A 26,500-nucleotide genomic window follows, 5' to 3' on the forward strand; every position below is an offset into this window, starting at 1 on the left:
ACTGAACTGCAGACATGGGGGGAACTGAAGAACTTTCAGCTGAATTCTACTCTTAACCACCCACCCACCGCCTTTTATAGTCAGGAGCTACTGACAAGTGATGGCTGCTCTCCTTTGCACTGAAGCTGTCATTTCCAGAGGCTGAAAAGGGCATGGCTCCAGATGCTGTGCTGTCCATACAAGAGCACTAGCGTCAAGTTTCCCTCCCTCAGTAAGGACAGCCAATTAAAAAGTCCTGAATTCCAACCCAAAGCAATCACAACTCAACGGGAAACATACACTATGAATGCAGGAACACTCTATTTATTAGGTCAATAATTCATTTAGCAATACGAGTACAGAATGTATCACAATGCTGGTTACAAACATACTTAGTGTGGTTTACAGTTACAAATAACGGCGGCCACTACAAGTAGGTGAGGATGATATGAAAGGTCGCTCCGACTCAATGAACTGTCTTCAGAATCTATTAATGAACTAGATATTTCTACAGAAATTCCTGTGGCACTAGTAGTGGGGATTTTCCTGTAAAGAACGTTAGTGATTCATTTGTAATTATTCCATTAAGGTTTTTTAAACTTTTTTATTTTGAGCCTATTAAACTAAAACCCCTGTTGCTTAATAAGGTATAAAAATAGTACTGACCTGGTAATATTTAATAAAATGTAGCATTCATTCACATAAAACTAAATTGAAAAGTTTTAGTCACCATGGCAACATATTTCCCCATAAAAGGAATATACAGAAACGAGTGATGTTATTAAAAAAAAAAAAAAGGGTACCTGCGATTCAGTGATCCAACACATTGTGCACCACAACCAAGTTTTCTAGATATCTATATATAGCATATATATTTAATCTTAAACTTTACTCTTGAAAAACATGTGCACTCCAACAAACTCATTAAGGCCACTCATGCTATAGATACCTAGAACTGCAATTAATAACAGTGTTATTTAAGAGATCCTAAAACACACGCCTTCAAATCACCACCAGGGAAAGCCAGTTCTCTGCCTAAAACATTCCTGAGATCTGGGGACAAAGGAACTACTATCGTTAAAATCTGCAGACTAATTCAAAATGTTCTATTTAAAATAAATCTTTTTTCCAGGTAATTTGACGTCCTCTAAAGCCAAGAGGTGAAAGAAGTGTTAATCTTTAAAACAAAAAATAAAACTCTTAAAAAAAAAATCAGTAATTATAAATAAGAATTTTTCCAGTAGTAACTTTGCCATCCAGAAAAGATGACCGGAAGCAGCAAGGTTAAAAACCCTAGGGGAAAACATTAAAAAAAAAAAGTGGTGGTTAACAACACCTGATACTTGGCAAACCACCCTTGGATTTTTCAAAGTTTTGGCCAAAAGCTTGCATCCTATTATTTAGGCTCAGCTGTTTGCCCTACAAAGACAAGTTCAAGGGCAGGCCCAAGACACCATGCTCGGGGCTGCGCACTTCCCATTTCATTTCTTGAGACGGGGTCTCACTAGGTTGCCCTGGCTGATCTCAAGTGAGTCTCCTGTCTCAGCCTTCCGAGTAGTTGGGATTAAAGCTTGTGCCACCACGTACAGCTTTCTGTACTTAATGCTCATGAGACTATGAGCTCTTCTCTCCGTCTAGGACAAAGGTCTTTATTAAAACTGTTTATTCTAAAAAATATTTTTATTTTCACAATGCAGGAATATCTGGGCAGGGTATTGGTGAGTTGGCTTTTTTTTGAGACAGGGTTTCTCTGTGTAGTTTTGGTGCCTGTCCTGGATCTTACTCTGTAGACCAGGCTGGCCTCAAACTCACTGAAATCCACTAGCCTCTGCCTCCCGAGTGCTGGGCTTAAAAGCGTGCACCACCACTGCCCAGCGTGAGTTGGCTTTTTAAAAAAGAATGTAGATTTGATGGAGAAAGGGTCCAAAATCCTCAGGGCAAAGTCTAGTTTGAGGACCCATAAATATTATGCACTAAAAACACAGTTGGTGCAATTAAACTGAATGCAAGTGACTCACCTGTGTCATGCATGAGCTCCCCAATGCCCCCAACTGGAGTAGCACCAAGCTTTAGGAATAAGAGAATTCAGGGGAGGGTGAGATCATAGGCCTTATTTAAAATTACATGCAAGCTATTGATTATTGTGAGGTAAATTTTATTCAGGTTTTCCTTTGAGATTCCTAGTTGAGGAATAAGAATCTCACTCAGTGTGCTGAATACTGAGATTACAGATATATGTTACCACACCCCAATTTCATGTATAAAAGTCAAATCATGGTGGCATTCCTCACTACCTCATCCTAAACATTCTTGCTAAAGTATAAATCCTACACTTGAAGTTATTAGGGCATTACTTTTCAGTAGAATCAGAACGTATCGAATCATATCATTTAAAATGACAGATTGTGCCAGGTGGTGGTGGCATACACCTTTAATCCCAGCACTCAGGAGGCAAAGGCAGGTTGATCTCTGTGAGTTCGAGGCTAGCCTGGTCTACAGAGTGAATTTCAGGACCGGCACCAAAACTACAAAGAAAAATCCTGTCTTAAAAAACCAACACCCCACCCCCAAAAAAACCAAACAGATTGCTAGAGTATAGGCATTAGATTAACTTTTACGAACTTACAGATAACTATAATTAAGGAAATGGTAAGATGGAACAACTGACAATAATGATGCTGGGGTGGGGGTGGTTACCATCTGACATCATCGCCCTGTGACCACAGGCTTCTAAACATCATGTTACTTTACCACCAACTATGAGTTAAGTTTAAACTGAGTTAAGGGGGATGAGTCCTTAAGTTAACTAACTATACAAAACGCTGTATATGCATAACACCAAAAATTCAGATTAAATAAAAATAATTCATGTGGAAACTTAAGTTTCAAAATATTTATTGAAAAACAATTTAGCACGACATTCCTATACCACAAACATACCACAGGGCTCTAAAAAGCCAATGAAAGTATACAAAGCCTATCTTGAAAATGTCTTTGGAGGTATTAAATATATAGGCCCGTGTAGCTAGAGTTCAGGAACTTAGAAATGCTCCTCCTGGTCACACAGACTACTTGGTTATAAAGGGTGCCACTGGACAAAGACCGCAATTAACTGGGAGGGGGCCAGCTGCATAAACTGCTAACATACTGATTTATTCTTTGAAGAATTTATAAAGAAATTCAGTTAGAGGAATAAATAAATTCAAGTCTCTGGACCCAAAGCTGTTATCTTAGGGTGTGAGCTTGTCTCATCTACTTGGGTATATCCCCAGTAAGTTCCTTTCTAAGGACCTAAACACACTGGCTTATCACTAAGACTGCAAATAGCAGTTTCAAACAAAATTAAAATTGGAAAGTTTAAAAAAAATGTTTAAGATAACTTCTGTAGTCTCTACTGTTTCTGTACTCTACATGATAACTTTGTTTTCCCCTTATCCAACAAGCATGCTAAAGAACAGAGTTTGACACACATCCACTCAACTTACAGACCACTCCAAGCATTGCCAGGAGCAATGCATCTAACACCCAAGTCAGGAACCCCTGAAAATAGGGGAGACACCCAGATTCTTAACTACACAGGCACCAGATGGGCCTCTGTGCTAAGAATTGAGGTAACAGCAAAAGATCTTTTTGTTTCTTCTTGTTACATTGTCACACAACTTAGGAATTGAGTATTAGCTCCACATTCAATAACCTGGCTAGTTTTTAAAAAATTAGAAAATCAGACATTATAGTTGGATCTTTCCACCCGACTCCTGGGTTTCAGTTAAAATGACTAGTTGTACTATTATTTCCCATAAAAATGAAGATTCTCTAAGACTTATTTTTTGTGCATTCAATCTTCTTAATCCCCACAGAGTAAACCTAAAATTCTCATCTGAACATGAATCATTTTCACGACTCTTAGCCGGTATGTTTGTTAGCAACATGGAGTATTAGGGCAAAGATTAAAATGGGTGGCTGCAGCAGACAGTTACAGACTTGCTTCTATGTACCTTGACTGAAGATTTGCCACTGACATTGCCCAATACCATAGTTTGGTATCTATGATACAAATAAAACTCTTGTATTAATACTTTGCATTCTATCTAAATGAAATTATCCTACTGGAAAAGGCAAGTGCAGTGACTAAAATAATAATCTAAAGTCCCTGGTCCAAATAACTACCTTCCACAGGTGCCTGGTCCTTTTAGGCCTTCTGGTCCTGTTATGTTCGCAAACACTGTTAGAGCATCTCACTGCTGTACCAGAAACCAAGAGTAAGAGCTGAGCTGCTGGTCCACCTGGTGTTATGACTGACAGATCAACACTGGTCCAGTCAGATGAATCTGACAGTCCTTCCCTGATACAGTTCTGGAATGGCTGTAAGCACTGATCTGGGAAAGATGGCCAAATCCACATCAGGATGCCCTCCTTTTTATTAGTACCTGTGTTACTTTTCTATACTGCATATAAAGAGTCTTCCATAAAATTTCTTTACAATACAGTATCGAATACCTCCACATGGAAGAATGTTAAAAAGTTGTTAAAATCATCCTTACATAAGAAGAATGCAACTCTTTTAAACTCTTAAATAGTTTTATTTAGGTTTTTTTTTTTTTTCCTTTCAGGCTTTCTGAAAAATGAATTATTTTTTAAAAAGGGGGGAAGGTCTCCTGCTGTTCTAATGGGGTGAGAATGCGGGACTACTCATACACGCGGCACATGCTGATACAACTCAATATATGCTTACTCTACAGGAACGGCAATGCAGGACCACCCGAAGAGGGTCTTCATGGACCGGACCAGTGTTTCAATGCAAATACCAGCCCCAAAACAACATGGTTTTGATTTCACAGTATGAATTCCCCGGAATCTGGGGAAAGGTAATTGTTAGCTGAGGCTGTCCCTCAGCAGCTTGGTCCCTCAGCATTCTGAGACATGAGGAAGGACTGCACCACTTCTTCGGTGGACTGGGGGCTGCTGTTGACATCTTCAAGGGCATCGGTTACTGAATACTGTCGATCTCGCAATCGGTTCCAGTTAGACAGAACATTGTGATACTCAAATACTTTTTCATAATTTCCAATGGAGTTGTACAGTTTAATGAGGCCTCGGTAATCATATTCTAGTCCACTGTAGCCTTCACCAAACAGTTTCTTCCCTAAAGGAACATAAGAGAGAAACAGATCAAAAAATGTACAATAATTTTTTGTTTAATACAAGTTTAGTTCTTTAAAGAGGCTGGCTTGGTTTTAGTCTCATGAAAGGAAAACAGTCCTTACATCATTGCCTCTTAAATCACTCTCATCCATGTCGTATCTCTAAGATTTAAAGGAGCTGATTTCACTAGAATGCTAAAATAAATTCCACAGGCTTAAAAAAAAAAGGTTTCTAATTAATTCAAGTGTGTGTGTGTGTGTGTGTGTGTGTGTGTTTTAATTTTATTTATTTATTATGCATACAGTGTTCTGCCTGCATCCCTGCAGGCCGGAAGAGGGCACCGGATATCATTACAGATGGTTGTAAACCATCATGTGGCTGCTGGGAATTGAACTCAGGACCTCTGGGAGAGCAGTCGGGGCTCTTAACCTCTGAGCCATCTCTCCAGCCCCCAAGCACGTGTGTTTATGTGTGTGCGCGAACTTGTGCCGGCTCATGTGTGGAGAGGCCAGAGGCAACTTTGAGGAATCTCTTCTCCTTCCATCATATGAGTTCTGGAGATAGAATTCTAGTTGTCTAGGTTGGTGGCAGCTGCCTTGACCTGATGAGCCATCTTACTAGCTAAAAATTTCAGGTTTAAGGATATCATAAAATAATATGGAACACTTACAGGGTCTGTCTATATAATCCTATCTGGCTGTCCTGGAACTCACTCTGTAGACCAGGCTGGCCTCAACTGGCAGAGCCACCTGCCTCTGTCTCCTGAGCACCGGACTAAAGGCATGCGCCACTATTCCTGGCTAGTTTTGCTTGTAAAGTAAAATGTGCTAGTTTTGTCAGGTTGATACAACCTAGAGTCACCTGGGAAGAAGCAAGTTCAACTGAGGAACTGCTTAGATCAGACTGGCCTGTGGTCATTATCTGTGAAAGATGTCATGATTGATGACTGATGTGGAAGACCCTGGCCAGTGTGGGCAGCACCATGCTTAGGCAGGTCGGAGCCTGGGCTATATGAGAAAGCTAGCTGAGCATGAGCCAGTGAGGCAGTCAGCAAGCAGCATTTCTCCATGGTTCCTCCAATGATGAGTTATGATCTAGAAGTTTAAGATGAAATAAATCATTTCCTCTCCACGTTCTTTTTGGTCATGGTGTTTTTGTCATAGCAACAGAAAAAACTAGAACACCAAGTATAGAGAATATCTATAATGCGCTTATTTTGTATGCAAAAGGGAAGATAAAATATTTATTCATTTGCCTTTATGTAAGACCATACACAGAAAAATAAGCCAGAAACAAATGAGACTAGAAACCCAAAGCAGGCATGTGGTAACTATATATGTAGAAGAAATGAAGGAAATACATATAACTAGGAAAGTACTTGCCTATGAATCTGTGCTTTTTCAGAACGTTAGTATTTCACACACTCAGGGATTGATCAGTAAGTCAATATACAATGGCTAACACACACATATGGATCACCACTTGTGACAGACACAGGCAGCAATGGCGGGGGAAGGGACAATCTGTACAAGCAATGGTACCGGGTCGACTACACATCTGCACAGAAAATGTAAGATTTGATTCCTTTCTTGTACTATGAACAAGTTAATTTTAGGATTACAGATCTAAAAGTGAATGGTTAAGTGTCCAGAAGATGATCTTTAGAAGAGTATTTTCAGAACTGGTGGGAAAAGCTCCCTCAAACTAAATACAAAAAGTACTAACAATAAAAGAAACATCAAGGAGTGATTAGGCTGGCTGTGCTAGCACATGCCTGGGATCCCAGCATTAGGAGGAAACAATGGTCTGGAGTTCAATACCAGCCAGAGCCACATGAGTCCCTGTATCAACAAACAACATAAATAAAATGAAGTGAAATAAACTGTCCTTTCCAAGGCACTCTCAGGAAAACAGGATGAGAGGAGACCCTTGCATCACAGGCAACCAACAGAGCTTGTAGGTAGAGTACATGAAGCATTTCCTAAGTCAACAATGCCAGACAGTTCAATATGAAACAGGCAAGAACCCTAACAGCCATTTCATACAACAGCTCAAATGCTCTATGTGTTCATTGATGTAGACGACACACAAACCCAATAAAATGTAAGTAATGGAAATTACCAAGGGACTAGTATGCAGCAACACATTACAGTTAACCCACTAAGAAGGGTGCTCTCCACTTAATATCAAGGCCAACCTAATCAATATTGAGGAAGAGCCTTGACAGGATTCTACACAGCTCTGTGGTCCGTTCTGTCTTCTGCAGTGCTGACTTTCTCAGCACTTTCCCTCACGCAGCATAGAAGAATTCGGACATGCTCTCTAGACACCTAAGAAAAATTTAAAGGAACCTACCAATTGCTATAGATCGCAAATATAATTTCTCAGCATTTTCATATTGATTCATGTCATAATTATATAAAGATGCCAGATGTCCCACTGAAAGGGCTACTTCATAATCTTCTTGACCAAGAAGCTGCTCTTTAATCTGAATGGCTTTTATGTGCATTTCTTCAGCTTCCTGAAAAATAGGCCAAATGGAATATTAGATTGCACTTTTTCTTAGGACAATTCTACTCAATGAGCAAGTTTGTTCTAAATGTCAATCCCAACTTATGAAAACTATTAGGTAGTAAGACCAAAGAACATTCTCTATCTTTTCCAAAAGCTGCTAATGAAAAAGCATCACTGGTGTTTGTAAACTACACAAAAGCTAATGACTGTAATGGTCCTAAAGTAGAAAAGGTAAATTATTAATAGACGTCTGAGTTGGGTGTGGAAAAATATACCTGTATTTCTAACAGGCAGACAGAGGCATGAAGAGTGATAGCTCAAAGTCAACCTGGGCTACATGGAGAAGACCCTGTCACGAAAATGCCAAAACTATCAAATATAAAAGAGCAAAAAAGGACCTTCTAAAATGAACATAAAGATAGGGTAGTGGCACACACTTTTAATTCCCCAGAAGCAGTTAGATCTCTTGAGATTGTGGCCAGTCTGGTCTACAAAGTAAATTCCAGGACAGCCAGGGCAGTTACACAGAGAAACCCTGTCTCGAAAAACAAAACAAACAAATAGAAAAACAAAAGCTGAGTGAAGGTGGCTCACACCTTTAATCCCAGCACTCAGGAGGAAGAGGCAGGAGGATCTAAGTGAATTTGAGGCCAGCCTGGTCTACAGAGTGAGTTCCAAGACAGGCTCCAAAGCTACACAAAGAAATCTTGTCTCGCCGGGCAGTGGTGGCACACGCCTTTAGTCCCAGCACTTGGGAGGCAGAGCCAGGCGGATCTCTGTGAGTTCAAGGCCAGCCTGGGCTACCAAGTGAGTTCCAGGAAAAGCGCTAAGCTAAACAGAGAAACCCTGTCTCGAAAAACAAAAACAAAAACAAAACAAAAAAAGAAACCTTGTCTCCAAAAAACAAAAACAAACAAAAAAAGAGAATTTGAATAACCACATTCCAAAATTAAACTTGTTAAGACAGTATTTAATTTATGCAGACATGCGCATACATACGAGCATGTGTGTGTGTGTCCAGGTTGGCACCAAACTATCAATCTGCTTGTCTCAGCCTTCCAAGTGTTACACTAAGGGAATGTACCACTCATACAGACTAGAATCAAAAATTCTAAAAGAAAATTAGTGTAAGTGTACTGCTAGATTTTGTAGCTCCTAATTCTTAGTAACTATACATAATCAACTCTAGTGTTATTATTAGAATCTGATGTCTCTGAATATTTATTATGGGCCAGACATTCTGCTAAGAACTAATGTACATAGCTAAGAACTATGACTGAAGCCTGACTATAACAATACCAGCTTTTCCAGTTTTTTTGTTTTGTTTTTTTCAAGACCGGGTTTCTGTGTAGCTTTGGCGCCTTTCCTGGAACTCACTCTGTAGCCTGGGTTGGCCTGGAACTCACAGAGATCCTCGTCCTGGGATTAAATGTGTGTGCCACCACCACCACCCTGCTCGATTTATTATTTTAAAGGTACTAGTTATTTAGAGATCAAGTATAAACCCCTTGACCTTAAATTTTCTCATTGACTGATAGAGTCTCCCAAGGTTGCCGTAGTGTTTTGCGGTCTGGACATTAAACTCTCCGAAGGCTTTCTTGGCCAGCTGGAGTGAGGACAGGTGCAAGTCATGTGCTTCTTGAAGCAGCCGCTGCTCCGTCTCTTTGTTGTGACAGTCGATCGCAATCTCCTCCAAAATAAGTGCTGAACAAGGAAGGCCACAATCAGAAAACACCAAATCCATAGTCAACATTCAACTGAAAATCAAAGACTTAGTATTTACTAAATATTGAACACATAGCTGACTCTTGTTTAGAACTGGCCAAGATCAAAGCATTCTACATTTGAGGTTTTTTTTTTTTTTTAAGCTGGGCTCTTGGTATATAGGCCAAGCTGGCTTTGAATTCATGGCATCCCTCCTGCTTCAACTTCTTTCTAATGCTGGTATGTGTGCCACTGTGCTAAGACAAATTATTCTACTTCAACAATACACTTCTGGGAAAGTCTATTTATACAGTATGTTCATTCAACTGAATGGAAAGAATGGTGTACCTTAAATTACTTTTCAGAATCAGCTTCTACTGTAATAGCCTGCTATATTTTATAGATGGAAATTTGATTTGAAAAGTAAGTGGCCACCTGGGAATGGTGGTGAATGCCTATGTGAGCAATTGGGAGGCAGCAGGATTGGAAGTTTAAGACTAGCCTTGGCTGCAAGACAACTTTAAGGACAGTCTGGACTCCATGAGACCTTGTCTCAAAAAACCAAATCAAAAGAGAAAAGCGAAAGTTAAAGTTACACCACTATGGGAGTGCTTTAAGTACTTCTGGTAATTCTGAAAGCACCCTTTATGAAACATAACCTTTGACCAAACATAACTGAAAAAGCGTTTCCTCCTGCTTACTCCACCAACCCAATCAGGTCAGAAGACATTTCAATTTCAAAGTCCCATCCAAGATTCCAAACCCTTACAAAACCTAAGAATAAAGACACTGCCAGCTCATTTTACGTCTTGGCTTTGTCGTGTACAGAGACAGTGAAAAGAAAAAAGAAGATCTAAAGCAGTTTCAGGTCCAGAGAGGAGATTAAGGCACTTAGAAGCAGGCACTCGCCTGTGTGCACTGAGGTGGACAAACGCCCAGGATCCAACAGGAGACAACATAAAGCTAGAAGAGACTTTCTTGAGTGTTCAGTTAGTGTGGGGGTGTGGGATATAGGGGGGGGGTTGTGCGCAGCACTCAGATGGGTGAGCAAACCATCTGGTGGCAGTCAGTTCTTTCCCACCACCTTCATGTGCGTACCAGGGATCAAAGTTAGGGTGCCAGGCTTGTCAGCAAGCCACTCACCCCCTTAGCCATCTCACTGGCCCTTTACTGTCTCATTTAAAGACAGAAGGGACTAAAATAAACAACAAAATGGTGACTCAGTATTAGTGAGGCTCCGTGTGACTTATTTTTTCTCCTTACTGTCTAACTTCATTGCTGGTCCTAAAGTGAATTATGGTGACCCAGAATTAGGAAAGACTCCTCCTCATGCACCACTGGGTGATGCAGTCTCAGCAGAATCAAGGCATTAAGTGAGAGCACTGGTGAGGATTAGCAGAAAGAAAACAAGAAAGAAGAATTTGGCAGGGATAAGGAGGGCTGCACTGTAAGCTGACCCTCTGGGAAGCCATCTCGGTCCTAACTAGGGACTGTGGAGTCTCTGCAGCACTCCTCAGTCTGACTCCAAGGAAAAGGATGGGGAAGAAGAAAGGAAAATGAACAAGCGTTCTATGAAAGTTAAGGAAACGATTTTAGTCATATATCCACACACTCTAACCGTCTAACTTTATGTCACATATGAATGAATTTACTAGATTACAAAGGGTACCTTTCACCCTCTTTGAAGAGGCCAATAGAAGATGATCTTCAGGTAGGATGTGGGTAATGATACCAATGGCTCTTTCTGCATGAAATCTGCAATACACATAGATATAGTCTAGTGTTTCTTTTTAGTTAAAAGTGATATAAAAAACATAACATGCATTACAATACTGACAGAAAGTACAAGTAAAACCACAGGGGGAGGAGTTTTGGGGCTGGAGAGATGGCTCAGCAGTTAAGAGCACTTGCTGTTCCTCCACAGGACCCTAGTTCAGGTCTAAGTACTCACATCAGGTAGCTCACAAATTTCTGTTAACTCCAGCTCCGGAGGATCTGACACCTTCTGGCCTCTGTGGGCATTTGCATTCATTTGCAGTGCAAACACACACACACATACACACACACACACACACACACACACACACACACACACAATCTTAAAAAAACAAAAAACTTGCGGATCAGAGTTTCGTCTGTTTTGATGGACTGGGAGTCAAACCCAGGCTCTTTCACATGCTAGGCAAGCACTATTCCCAGCCCCAAACTTCACTGTTATGAATTAAACTTTTAATATCTCATCTCATCTCCCTCAAAATCAAAGACCTCGATATGGTCTCCAAGACTCAGTCTCTCTGCTACCTCCCTGCCATCATTTCCTGCATCCCACACCAACCCTCTTATCCTCCAGCCACACAGCTGGCAACCGGTTTCTGGATGAAAACCATGTGCTCACTCTGCAGTGTTGTCCCTTCTATGTGCACACGGCTCACTTTACTAACAGAGCACAGGAAGTCCCTGAAACCACTCACCTCTCTCACCTTCTGACCATGGTAACATCTGGTTATCTGTTCACAGTCCAGCCCACTAAATACAAGGCAAACTATTACACCTGCTACTCCCTTACAACACAAACTTCTTTTGAAAAAAGACCTATTTTTATCATTTTAAATCATGTATCTGAGTGTGGGCATGTGCGGGTGAGAAGCCCACAGAGGCAAGGTGCTGCTGCATTCATTTCTCTCGTGCTGGAATTACAGGTGGTTCTAGGTCACCAGACATGGGTGCTGCAAACCAAACTCAGGCTCTCTGAAAGAACACCTTTAATCCTAACACTAGGGAGGCAGAGCCAGGCGGATCTCTGTGAATTCAGGGCCAGCCTGGTCTCCAGGGCAAGCTCCAGGACAGGCACCAAAACTGCCCAGAGAAACCCCGTCTGGAAAACAAAGCACCAGTCTTCATTCTCATCTTCTGAGCCATCGCTCTAGTTCCTATCCCTGGTCTATCTTCAAACTCACTAGCTCTCTGTAGTTTTTAACTAACACAGTTTAACTTGTCCACAGTTTTAATATCAATGATTATACAGGTGCCTTTTCCTCAGCTCTGTTTACTTTTTTGAGACATGGTTTCATTTGGTAGCCTAGGCTGGCCTCAAACTCCTGGCAATTCTCCTGTCTCACCTGAGTGCTACTGTACATCCACCACCGAAACCAATTTTAGGACATTTTTATCACCTTAAAAACAATTCCTAGATACATCTAGCCATCCTCACATCCCTCGGACACCCCAGCTCTAAGAATCACTCATTCCCTTTCTGTTTCTGGCTGCCTATCTAGCCGTAGACAAATGAAGCCACACAGATGTGATCCTCTGTGACTAGATTCTGCAAGTTAGCATGCTTTCAAGGCTCAACCATGATGGAGGATGTATCTTGTTTCATTTAAAATTCCCAGCCTTCAAGAGGAAGCAGGTGGATTGTTTGAGCCCAGGAGTACAAGGTCATCCTGGATAACTGCTAGGACCCCCTACAAAAAAAATAAAGCCCGTCTCTGGGGGGGGGGGTTTCCTGAGTTAGCTGTGGTAGCACATGCCTTTAATCCCACCACTTGGGAGGAGGTAGATGGATCTCTGTGAGTTGGAGCTAGCCTGGTCTACAGAGTGAGTTCCAGGACAGCCAAGGCTATACAGAGAAACCCTGTCTGAAAAAAACAAAAAGAAAAGGTCTTGCTGTATAGCCTTGGTTGGCCTGGAACTCACTGTATAACCCAGAGGGAACCTAATTTTTTTTCTCTTAGTAAGTTGTTGGAGGAAAGCTAGCAGGAGTCAGTTTTCTCTTTCCACCATATAGGTTTCAGGGCTGGAACTAGGCTGCCATAGTTGGCAGCAAGTGCCTTGGACTCTTTACCTTCCCGACCCAGCAGCAGTGCTGGATTACAGGGATGGCCTACCACGCCTGGCCTTTTGGCCTTCACTGTTCCTCCAAAATAATGCTGGTTTCCTCTTTTATACCAGATACAGAGAACTTACTTTTTAAGGAGTTACACAGTAAATACTTTGTTAAGTCTTTCACAACTATTTAAGACTACTATCATGACATGAAATAGTCATAGAAAATAGATGGACAAATGAGTATGCCTGTGACCCATGAAAGTAGTTTTGCATGTAGGCCATAGTCCACGGCTGAGGACTTTAGAGACTGTTATTTGTTGCTGGGGATTTTCCTCACTCTTGCAAGCTTAGTTACACATTTAAAAGAAGAGCTACAGTTTATACAGTTTTTCAGTTTTCGGCAACAAGTTAGTAGGTTGTTAAGTTTGCCATTGAGCCAGATTTTTTAAAATTACTTAAAGAAAAATCACTGAAGGAAATACTGAGAAGAGCTCATTCCATATAGAAATACATAAATCTTAATTTGAAACCAAAGGAAGCCTAAAGGGATGCCTTAAAAATTGGGATGATTTGGGGCTGGAGAGATGGCTCAGCAGATAAGAGCACTGGTCGCTCTTCCGGATGTCCTGAGTTCAATTCCCAGCAATCATTTGGTGGCTCACAACCATCTATAGTGTGATCCGATGCCCTCTTCTGGCATATAGTTGTACATGCAGATAGAGCACTCGTATACATAAAATAAATAAATAAATCTTCAAAATGATTTCTAAATGACTTCAAAAACATTTTATAGCACCAGGAAGACAGATTTATCTATATAACACTTAAGGACTATTATACGACAGGAAAACAGTATTATCCTTCTCAGAAAAGTGGGAACTTACAGTGCATTGTCAAATTTCCCAGAGCTGTACTGGTGAACGTAGGAAGAGTAAGCCAGATCTTCATGAGCTGTTGCTACATGAATATTTTTGCCTCCAAACACTGACTGTCGAATGTCGAGGGCTGCCTGAAAGAATCATAAAGACATTTAACAATACCGTATACCAACTACATTAAATTAACTATCCTCACACTCTATGTACCTACCTAATCCCTTCAATTTCAAATGGGAAAGTCCTGCTGGATTTAAACATGAGCAGAACCTGCAAGTCACCCCCGAAAGCCCTGGGTCTGTGAAGACAATGTCTGTCTTGGGAATCATATCAGTTGTCTTTCAGCAGTAAGGCTAAGTGTATACAAGGCAAGGCTCCAGCACAGAGCCATAGCCTCGGCCCTTCTTTAAAAGAAAACTGTAAAATCAGTGTTGTCTTGTCTAGAGCCATGGTACAGGACACCATTTATCTGAAATAATGATTATAAGACCTAAAATTATAGCTATCAACCTTGGCTGGTAAAAAGTCAGGTAAACTGACCCTGGATAAATCCCCCACAAAGTGAAGCCATCACCTTAGCAACTTACAGACAGAAAGTACTGTAGAATATGGACCCATAGCCTAATGATAATAGTCCTGGATGACTCTCTTCAATTCTTAAAACATTTGACTTTTTTTAAATCTTTTATGCAGGAGTAAGGAAGGGCTCTTCAAAGAATGAGTTATTTATTTTTTAAATTGGTCTGCTATTGTTTTTCTTTTAATTATTTTTATTTTATATGCATTGCTATTTTGCCTGCATGTCTGTGTGAGAGTGTCAGATCCCCCTAACTGCAGTTACGGACTGTTGTGAGCTGTCATGTGGGAGCTGGGAATTCAACCCAGGTCCTCTGGAAAAACAGCCAACGCTCTTAACCACCTCTGCAGCCCCTCAAAGACTTATTTTACATATGGTTTACAAATGGTAAACAAATATAGATCACCGAGTCAACTTAGGTTAAAAGCAAAGGGAAAAAACCATTAACATACCTGATAAATTGCAACAGACTGACAGATATTGTCTACATTGAGTAAGTAGAACCCATAATCTAGCAGTGTGTCAGAATATTTTGGGTGTTTGGATCCAAAATGATCTCTATAAAAAGATACAGAACTATTAGGATATAAAGTTGAAAAACACATTACAACTGTATCTTTAGTAACAATCACCTACCGTGCCAAATACACTGCATGTTTAATTAACTGTTCTGCCTTCTTAAATTCACGTTTTACTACACACGCCTAAAGACAAAGAGGGAAATTATTAAACAACTCTCGAACAGTTCATTAGGACGCTACAATAAGTATAGTTTGAGACCACACTATAATAGTCAATTTAAAAAAACAAAAAACCAATGATTCTGCTGGGCAATAGTGGAACACGCCTTTCTTTAACCACAGCACTCAAGAGGCATGGGCAGGCGGATCTGATTTCAAGGTCAACCTGGTCTACACAGTGAAATTCCAAGACAGCCAAGGATACACTTTCACTGTAATTTCTTTCCAAATCTCTATAATAATTTTTAAAGAAATAGATCTGTTAGCCGGGCAGTGGTGGCTCACGCCTTTAATTCCAGCACTCCGGAGGAAGAGCCAAGAGGATCTCTGTGAGGTCGAGGCCAGCCTGTTCTACAAAGTGAGTTCCAGGAAAGGCCCAAAACTACACAGAGAAACCCTGTCTCCGAGGGGGGAAAAGAAATAGATCTGTAAACAACTTGGGGAAAATTCTGATAGTCATTTCCAGTATAAACCTGTTATAAAAAAGGTAATCCACAAGCAGGTAAATGCCTATCCCTTTATTAACACTAAACTAAAATGTTGGGGGAGGAGGCAGTGTAATATTTTTTAAAGTATATATTCTACTTCTGGAATATGTTACAACGTACTTTTCTCACTACACACACACACTTTTAAATATGTTTTTATGTGTAGGGTATTTGCCTATATGTATGCCAGAAGAAGGTGTTAGATCTCTTAGAATTAGAGGTTGTGAGCTGCCACATAGGTGCTGAGAATCAAACCTGGGTCCTCCGGAAAAGTAGCCAGTGTTTAACTGCTGGGCCATCTCTGCAGTCCCATACTTTAAAATTATTTATTAACAGCTTATTGTGCACACACAAACATGCACGTATGTGCAAATGAATACAATGTGTGGTGGTCAGAGGACATATTCCAGCATTGGGTTTGTTCTTTCTACCATGTGAGTCTCCCAGGGGTTGAACTCAGGTGTCATGCTTGGTGGCAAGTGCCTTTATGAACTGAGCCATCTGACTGGACCTTTTTGTTAAACAGCACCTGGTCCTCCGGAAAAGTAGCCAGTGTTTAACTGCTGGGCCATCTCTGCAGTCCCATACTTTAAAATTATTTATTAACAGCTTATTGTGCACACACAAACATGCACGTATGTGCAAATGAATACAATGTGTGGTGGTCAGAGGACATATTCCAGCATTGGGTTTGTTCTTTCTACCATGTGAGTCTCCCAGGGGTTGAACTCAGGTGTCATGCTTGGTGGCAAGTGCCTTTATGAACTGAGCCATCTGACTGGACCTTTTTGTTAAACAGCACCTGCTGTTTACAGGTCTTGTTATTCAGGACTTCCCCACATGGCTTATGAGATCAGATAAAATCCCGGACATCAAGTTATCATGGACAAAGGCTCACAAAGTAATTTTTATATGTACAGAAGAACTTCAAGTTTTTAATTACTTTTGTTGTTGTTTTCGTTTTTTAAGACAGGATTTCACTATGCAGTCTTGGCTGTCCTGGAACTCACTCTGTAGACCATGCTGGCCTCAAACTCACAGAGATCCGCCTGCCTCTGTAACACACTGAGTGCTGGATTAAAGGTGGGTGCCACTACCACCTGGCTAAAAAATTATTTTGAACCATGAAGACTGCCAATTTTTGAATTCTAAATACATTGTGCATATACAAATTTTGCATGTTATATTATTTCATACAAGCATATATTTAATGTTTAAATTAAGCACGCTAACATCTTTTTCTTATGCGGATGAGATCTGAATATATATGTTGCTATTCACTTCCTCTAAAGTGAATGATGGAGACTCAGGCACACTGGAACATGCCTGTAGCCCAAGTAAAGTGACAATTTGAGGGCAGTCTTGACTACACAGCAAGCTTAAGGCTAGCTGAGGTTGCATACCAAGATCACATCTCAATAAACAACATTTTAGTATTTCGCAGAAACAGTGGTGTCTTCTAAACCAAAAATCTGCGGTCTTTTTTAATCGAAATGACTCGGACAAAACCAATCAGAAGGGAATATTCAAGTGTGAGTAACTTTTACACAAAGAACATATGTGAAAGCCCATCAGTGCTTTAAGGCTTTTCTATACAGAAGCAGAACTCTGAGGTCCTAATACATAGCCTCAAAGAATTCATATACTTATTTACAGAAAAAGAAACAGGAGAAAAATCAAATAAAGACTGTCTAGCAGGTCCAGTATAATAAGCTCTCTCACTGTGAAATGCAATCTAGAAAGAAGGTAAATACACTAGGAGACACTGTAGCCCTCGGCCTACGGGTCCCACCCACATCATTTCCAATGAGAAACTGAGGTTACTACTCAGCTTTAAGGACGACAAAATTTTAAGCCCAATTAGCATCAAATATTACTGTGATGTGTACTTCAGTGAGCTCAAGCAATTATTTTCACAGGTTTCTTTCATAACAGAAAATTTATAAGACAGTTGTTTGTTTGTTTTTGGAGACAGGGTCTTTCTATGTGGCCCTGGCTGTCCTGGAACTCACTATGTAAACCAAGTTAACCTCAGAACCCACCTTGCCTCTGTCTCCTTCTATTGGACAGTTTTGATTAGAAACTGAATTTCTAAAACTAAGCAGAGAAACTTAGAAAACAGATCTAGTTAGTTATTAAAGACTGATTAACAACTTAAAGCCAGGTAAGCTGCATAAAACACTTCATTATTAATGTCATACTCACCTTCGAAGCTTGCCTTAAGACATCCACCACCACTTTGACTGGTAAGCCTGCCGTGATCTCCTTCATTGCCTCCACACACCACTTATATGCCTTTGAAAAAGTGAGAAGAGAAAAACTGTGACAAACTAAATGGCAGTATTTAATGAAATGATTGTGACTTTTTCCTACAAGATTTCAAGTACTTAAACACACACAAAAACATTTACAATTGAAATTTTCTGGGACTATTCTCTGAAAGTGTGAGTTGATCACACTATTTTGACTCTTATATCTATTATACTTTTCTCAAGCAAAGTGTGGTGGTGCACACCTATCATTCCAGAGAGGCCATGGCAGGAAGATTTTCCTGAGCTTGGTGACTCACTGGTAAGCCTATGTATGAATTCTATCTCAAACACTCCTACAGCTTGTATAAATTAAAGTATTACAGATGTGATACACAATGAGGAAAGGAGGCATGTTCTATTTTTCCCAGAAGTCTTTGCATATAGCAGTTCCCCTTCTGGCTCCTTGGTGTATGTATGAAGCTCATCTTTTAGGCTTCAGTTCTAGATTAGGTTTCCTATATTTTCCTTTCCTTTCTGGAGCATTTTCCCCACACCACTCTCCACCCTTTTCTATGGGAGACAGGGTTCACCATGTAGCCTTGGCTGGCCTGGTGCTTGCTATGTAGACTAGGCTGGCCTCAAACTCAGAAAGATCCAACTGCCACTGTCTCCCAGTTGCTAGGATTAAAGGTGTGTGCCATTGTATCCAGATATTATTTTCTATATTAATTATCTGTTTGGTTGAGTACCTACATTATGCTAGATATTGTTCTAATAAGCACTTCACGTTCATTGATACATTTAACTGATAACAAAGCATCATGGTATGCACCATTATGGAAAAGGGAGTTACAGAGGTCAAGTGGCAGGCATATATCTAATATATCTAATATGAGGCAAAACAAACAATGATCTTTTCCTAGCAGAAAGAAAAATAAAAGGCAAACTAAGTTATTCTGGACAGTGACAATTGCTATTATATAAAGAAAGAAGATAACTAGAGTACCCATTTTGGTAAATCCTGGGCTTAACTGAGAGGTCCTGTCTCAAGCTGGAACAGTGACTAAGATTCCCAGTATCATCCTTGGACTTACAAGGATGTATCCATATACCTGCCCACATACATGCTCTCACACCCATGTGAATACATATATACATACTCATGCATATGACACATGCATACACATGAAAAAGGGCTGGAAAGGTGGCTTAGTGGTTAAGAGTAGTTGCTGGTCTTACACAGGACCCACATTCACTTCTCAGCATCCACATTAGACTGCTCACAACCACCCGTTGTAACCTGGGTCCAACACCCTCTTCTAGCCTCCTCTACACTCGTATACACATAGCAGCACACAGACATACATGTAAATACAATAAAAAACAAATCTATCAACTGGGCAGTTGTGGTGCATGCCTTTAGTCTCAGTACTCAGGAGGCAGAGGCAGGAGGATCTCTGTGAGTTTGAGGTCAGCCTGGTCTACAGAGTGAGTTCCAGAATAGCCAGGACTACACAGCGAAACTCTGTCTCAAAAAGAAACAAACAAAAAATCAAAAATAAATCTATTAAAGGGGGGGGAGAGGGTGCCTGGAGAGATGGCTCAAAGGTTAAGAGCACTGGCTGTTCTTCCAGAGGTCCTGAGTTCAATTCTCAGTACCCACATGGTGGCTCACAACCATCTGTAATGACATCTGGCTCCCTCTTCTGGCCTGCAGGGATACACGCAAACAGAACACTGTATACATAATAAATAAATCTTTAAAAAAAAATTTTCAGTGGTAGGGTGCTTGCCAAATTAAATACTTATGTTCGAACTCATGTTAAAATAGTTCACCCAAAATGACATATAACCAAATGCTTCTATTAAGGCTCACTTAACACAGCATTTTCTTTAAAATAAATTGGGCAAACACCTGTAGAAAATAAACAAAAAAGCCCTAAATTTCACTTGTAAATATTTAAGTTGCATATCACAAACACTTCTTTTGCCTAGTTTTTACATATTTCACTAGGTTGGGCTGTGGGGGTGCACGCCTTTAACCCCAGCCCTCAGGAGGCAGAGGCAAGCAGATCTCTGTGAGTCTGGCGCCAGCCTGGACTTAGACTTAAGAGTGAGTTCCAGGACAACCACAGAGAAATCCTGTCTCAAAAAAAAAAAAAAAGAAAAGAAAAGAAAGGAAAAAGAAAATTAAGTCTTTTTCCATTTTGCAATAAAATCTATGTCATGAACCTAGTATGTGAAAACTGGGAATGGTAGTACATGCCTATAACCTTATCCCAGAATTCAGGAGGCAGAGATGGAAGGATCCTGAACCTGAGGTTTGTCTGGGCTACCTGGTCTTTTCTTATCCAAAACAAAAACAAACAAACAAACAAAACACACAACCTTGAAGACCACCCAATACAAGAAATACAATTTAGAAGACATGTAAGAGAAGACTGGCTTATCCTGTTTCATAGGCAGTTACCATAAAACATTGATGTCACCATGGTATGGACATGGATGTGATCCCTGCACTCGAGAGACTGATAGAGGAAGATCACAAATTCAAGGCCAGCTTTGGCTACAAATAAAGACCCTGTATCAAAACACCAAGTCAACTTACCTCATCATAGTGGCTTTTTGCAAACAGGAGCGCACATAGTTCTCCATAGAGAGCAGCTCTGTTTGCTTGCTGGCCATGTTTTGATAACTTATCCATGTATGTCTGAGCTAACTTAAATGTTTCTTCACCTAAATGATATTTGCAATTTCCATTTCGCACATGAAGCAACCTAAAAAAGACAAAAAAGTCCTTTATTTTTGGTACTTCCAGCATAGTGACCCTGATAACTTTTTTTTTCTTCAGAGCCGAGGACCGAACCCAGGGCCTTGTGCTTGCTAGGCAAACACTCCACCACTGAGCTAAATCCCCAACCCAGATCCTGATAACTTCTTACAATGATGCAGAACCTAAATGACAAGACAGTGGATGCTAGAAATGAGGCTGCATGAGAAAGAGTCGTTCTGTCTGAAGTGGCGCTGACAGTGCTGAAAGCTCCCTGTGACAATCTCAGCCAATTCCTGGAGTTTTCTACATAGTCGTATATTTTGTGTATTCACCATGTGCTAAACACAATTTTTTTTATTCCAAATTCAAGCAGAATACAGAAAACAGTGAAGAAAATGAAAATCAGTCTGAGACATTAGCACTTGCCATTACTTTTCTTTCTCATTTATGTCTGTGCATGACATCATCAGTCGCCACCACTGTCATCCATGCTGCTTCCTAAGGGAACAGTGACACCTACTTGTCCAAACCCTCTGTGGAAGAAAGTCTTGAGTACACTACACAAAATAACGTATAACCTGCTTCAATCTAATGAGTATGAAAGTGTATCAACATGCTTTAGAGCAGACTAAAGGACAAGAATAGTTGTTAGGACAAATATCTATTATAGTGTTATTATATGTCTGGTTGAATGGCACATCCATTCTGAAAATGCTTAGAACCCAGAGGCAATAAAGACATAAAAGACATTTAAAAGAAAACCAGGCAGGGCATTAATATCAGCACTCTAGAGGCAGAGCTAGGCCTAAACAATGAAACTGTCTAAACCATGTGAGAAGCAGGCTAGGCGGCGGTAGAGCCTTTCCCTACCCTGTGTGAGACCCTAAGTTCATTCCCTAGCACTGGACAAACTGGAGAAGAGGAAAGGAGGGATGGGGATGGAGGGAGGATTCATGTCATTACTCTAGACTCGTGGCTGGAATGACTATACTTCTGAGCAGGCTAGTCAAGGTTGAGCAGAATACGAGAGTTTAAAAAAAAAAAAATCAGCAGATACTTGAGGGAGGCTGATGGCACAAGCTTTGCCTATTCATAATCTGCTTGGGCTAGAGAATGAATTTGAGGTCATCCTGGGTAGGGTAGCAAGACCTAGTCTACAAATAAAAAATAATAATAGGGCTGAGCATGTGGCTCATCTGGTGCTGTGCTTATTTAGCATGCATATAATCCTAGGTTCGAACCCCAGCACCATAAACTAGACATGGTGGTGTGAACCTACCATCTCAGCACTTGGACAGTAAGTAGAGTGAGTCATAAGGAATTCTCAGCACCACAGGCAGTTCAAAGCTAGCCTGTGTTACACGAGACTGTCAGAGTGAAAAGATATCAGGAGTTGCCAATGCTCTTTACCATGAGTACTCCAGGAGGATGATCCTTTCTGGCCATTACTTAGTAACTGGCACATGTTGGGGCCACAGACTATTTAATGCCGAAAGGCACTGCTTGGTGTTCTTTGCAGTCCCATTTGTGCTCTATTCAAACACATATTGAACATACAGAGACCCAGCAGCTTCTGTGTGTCCATCTGGGCTGAGAGTAAGCAGGATGGAAGAGCCAAGAAACTTTTGGTGCAACTGACAGCTCTGAGCAAAGGATGTGTTGCCAAGGTTCCCACCTGCACTCTGATTGTGGAGACAGAGTAGCTTACTTTCACAATTAAAAACATGAAATCATATCTTCCTTATCAACAGCTACTGCAAAAAGTAACTGGGGTTTGGTTGTTTGGTTGCTTGGTTGGTTGGTTGGTTTTTCTGAGACAGGGTCTCTGCATAGCCCTGGCTGTCCTGGAATGCAGAGAGAGCCTACTACCTCTGCCTTGCCTCCTGAGTGCTGGAATTAAAGGCATATACCATCACATTGGGCTAAAAAGCAACTACAGTACCACGCCAAACTATTCAAGTTTCGAATGGAAAATATGCAAACACAAAGTCAACTGGTTTCTAACTATATTTACTGCAGCTGAAGGGCTGGACTGGCAAGATGGCTCAAAGCTCATCTCTAGTTCATTAAGACTAATTCTACATGCCCTTCATATAAGTGAAGTGGTATCTTATCTGTATTTGACATAGAGCTCCCTGATGACTGAGACTATTAGCAATATTTTTTTGCCAGGCGTTGGTGGCGCACGCCTTTAATCCCAGCACTCAGGAGGCAGAGTCAGAAGGATCTCTGTGTGTTCAAGGCCAGCCTGGTCTACAAAGTGAGATCCAGGTCAGGCACCAAAACTACAACACAGAGAAACCTTGTCTCAAAAAAAACCAAAACCAAAAAAAAAAAAAAAAAAGGTAGTGTTTTTTCATTGGCAATTCACACAGCTTCTCTGGAAAGTGTCTACTCAAGTCTCTTGCCTACTTAAAACCTTGGGTCATTTGTTGTTGAGTTGTACTTGATACACTTTAAATACTAGACCCTTGTTCAATACATGATTTGCAACCTGTAGGTTGTCTTTTTTTGAGCCAGGGTCAGAGGAAATGGTAGTGTATCCCTGTATTCCCAGCACTAAGAAGGATCAGGTAGGAGAACTGAATTTCTGGACAGTCTTGGATACATAGTAAGACCCTGCAAATAAATAAGGACAAGATGGGTGTGCAGACAGGAAAGAAAAGAGTGAGAGTGGGGGCTGGAGAGATGGCTCAGAGGTTAAGAGCACTGGCTGCTCTTGCAGAGGTCCTGAGTTCAATTCCCAGCAACCACATGGTGGCTGACAGCCATCTGTAATGAGATATGGTGCCCTCTTCTGGCCTGCAGACATACATGCTGTATAATAAACAAACAAACAAACAAATAAATAAACACATAAACAAACAAATAAACAAATAGGGAGGGAGGGAGAGAGGAAGGAAGGAAGGAAGGAAGGAAGGAAGGAAGGAAGGAAGGAAGGAAGGAAGGAAGGAAGGAAGGAAGGAAGGAAGGAAGGAAGGGAGAGTGACAGACCTTGCTGTGTCCCCTGAGTGCTGAGATTACAGAAGTAAACCAACGAGACCCAGCTTCACTGTGTTGACACTGTCCTCTGATTTACAAAAGTTTCTAGAGGTTTTGGTTATTGTTCCTTTAAGTGTGTGTATGTGTGTGTTTGTACACACACACACACACACACACACACACACAGACACGTGTGCACGTGTACACAAGTACTGAAGCGCATGTCAAGGGCAGAGGTCAACACTGAGTTTCTTCCTTAATTGCTATCCACCTTGCATGTGACAATCTCTCACTGTATCTTGAGCTTGCCAATTCAGATGTGTGCCACCATGCCTGACACACCTCCCCCCTAACCCAAGTCTGCTTGCAGGCTAGCACTTAACTCGCTGGACTATCTCCCCAGCTGTTGGTCCTTTTCTTAGAGACAAGTTCTCAGCAGTCCCACCACCTCTGCCTCCTGAGTGCTGGGATTACAAACCATATCTAGTTTCTGAGTTCAATGAATGAAGTCCTTTCCCCACTTTCCAATACAATGCTATTTATTTCTTTTTCTTGTCTATTTTGACTAAAATTTCTAACATAATGCTGACTATTTCCAGTCGAGACATCTTTTGCCTTTTTCTTGACTCAGTGTGTCACCAAGCTAACTGTTTTTCTCTCCACCTCCTGTTTCGTTCTTTTGCTTTCAGACAGTGTCTTCTATATAGCTCAAGCTAGTGTTACAGGCATACACTACCACGCCCTGTAAGTCTGTCATAAATGGTCTCTGGCACAGCAAGGAGTTTCTCTTCTAGTCCTAGCTTTCTGTGTGTGTGTGTGTGTGTGTGTGTGTGTGTGTGTGTGTGTGTGTGTGTGTTTTATTAAGAAAGGACCTGGTTGACCTCAACAGATAAACTGAGATGATAGTCTTAGTTCAGAAATGATCTGAATGTAGATTTACAGTCTACATGTACAGCTGGCTAAGTGAGATCGCTTTCACAGTTCTGCATGTATCCCATCGGCTCCCCATTAGTCACTGAACTCTTAAAACTGGTATTGTAACATTATCACAATGTTTTGCGCCAATTTTATAAACTTTACAGTACAATATGTGTTTCTTTTCTGAGGCAAACCAAAGGTATATTTCTCAAGGTTCTGCTGCTATCAGCAGCGTTGATGGAGGATTTTTTTATACATTTGTAATAGATAGAAATAAACCAGAAAAAAAGAAGAAAAAAAGTGGTGGAGGAAAAGGTGAACACTGCAAGAATACTCAAAAGGGCTGAGAGTTGCAAACGCCAAGAATGGCTTTGCATAGTAAATGGAATAGAACAGTTCTGAACTATAGCTTACTTTTCCTGGTTTGGTCTGACAGAATGATTGAATGCTTTTGTACAAAAATCAGAGCCTTAAAAACAAGGATTTGGTGAGATTGTAAAATGGTGTGCCACTTTGGCAAAACAGTTTGGTGGTTGGTCAAAATGCAAAACATTGTTACTCTGTTACTCAACAATTCTACCCTTAGGAATATATCCTCAAACTACTGAAAATGTGCACCTATGAAACATGTACATGAAGGTTTACAGCAGTGTGATGCTAATAGTAAAAAAGTTAAAACAACTCAAATAGCTATCAAATACTGGAGAGAAATAAAATGTGGCTTATTCATACAATAGAATATTATTAGGACATAAAAATGAATGAGAAACTGACAGATTAAATGACTTTGGTGAACCTTCATAATTTCATTTGTAGATCTTTCCATTTCTAATTTATAAATACATTTGGGGTTATAGATTATAAATGTACTGCCTCCTGTCAACATTGTATACTTCTATTTGATGATTTCTGTGTCAAACATTATATGGAAATGTTTCCAAGTATTTGCCTCCTGTCAACACTGTATACTTCTATTTGATGATTTCTGTGTCAAACATTACATGGAAATGTTTCCAAGTTAAAAAAAAAAAAAAGAAAGGATAGCAGATTTTTTCAAATACTTATCACACATTTTGTTCAGTCTACTATTGTGGTATATTACATTGCTTTATTTTCATATGTCAAAGTACGCTTGCATTCTTGGTTAAAAATCTCACTTTAGATATTATTTTAGATTTGATGTTAGTATTTTGTTGAGGATTTCTGCGTCTATATTTAAGGAGGTACTGATCTATAATTAATTATCTTTTCTTGGGATATCCTCCCTGGGCTTTCATTAATGTAACTTCATAAAATGAGTTGGGGAAGGACTCTTCAATATTCTAGGAGGAGTATGGGATGGACAGGTGCTAACTCTTTAAATGATTGGCACATTTTATCAGCGAAGTCTTCTAGTCCTTTATTTTCTTTGTTAGAAAGTTTGTGACTACTTTTTGTAATCTGTTTGTTATGGGTCTGCTGAGATTTTTTATTTCTTCTACCATCATTTGGGTAATTTGTGCATTTCTAGAAATTTGTTGTTTTAATCTAGATTTTACAACTGATGATGTATAACTTTTTATAAGATTCCCTTATGATTTTTTTTTAAATTTCTAGGTCGGCAGTCATGTCTCAATTCTGATTTCTGACTATGGTTATCTGCATCTTCTCTCTGTTTTTCAGTTAGTTTACTTGAAGCTAAGAAAGGGATCACTACGAGGTGTAGCGGACAGTCCGCTCGTTCTGAGC

At 40.4% G+C, this 26,500-nt stretch overlaps 1 protein-coding gene across 1 annotated transcript in view; it reads right to left on the minus strand.

Moving 5' to 3' along the window:
• Nucleotides 1-283: 283 nt before the first annotated feature.
• Nucleotides 284-26,500, minus strand: part of Appbp2 (amyloid beta precursor protein binding protein 2) — a 53,339-nt gene continuing 27,122 nt past the window's right edge. The window contains exons 5-13 of the mRNA XM_028890585.2: nt 20,708-20,876; nt 18,053-18,142; nt 15,256-15,323; nt 15,072-15,177; nt 14,052-14,176; nt 11,009-11,094; nt 9,149-9,339; nt 7,477-7,642; nt 284-5,122 (exon numbers count right to left, since the gene is read on the minus strand). Coding sequence (XP_028746418.1) covers nt 4,869-5,122; nt 7,477-7,642; nt 9,149-9,339; nt 11,009-11,094; nt 14,052-14,176; nt 15,072-15,177; nt 15,256-15,323; nt 18,053-18,142; nt 20,708-20,876 — 1,255 coding nt within the window. The 3' untranslated portion in view covers nt 284-4,868. The remainder of the gene's footprint in view (nt 5,123-7,476; nt 7,643-9,148; nt 9,340-11,008; nt 11,095-14,051; nt 14,177-15,071; nt 15,178-15,255; nt 15,324-18,052; nt 18,143-20,707; nt 20,877-26,500) is intronic.

Source organism: Peromyscus leucopus, chromosome 8b (assembly GCF_004664715.2).
Source record: "Peromyscus leucopus breed LL Stock chromosome 8b, UCI_PerLeu_2.1, whole genome shotgun sequence".
NCBI classification, from domain to species: domain Eukaryota; kingdom Metazoa; phylum Chordata; class Mammalia; order Rodentia; family Cricetidae; genus Peromyscus; species Peromyscus leucopus.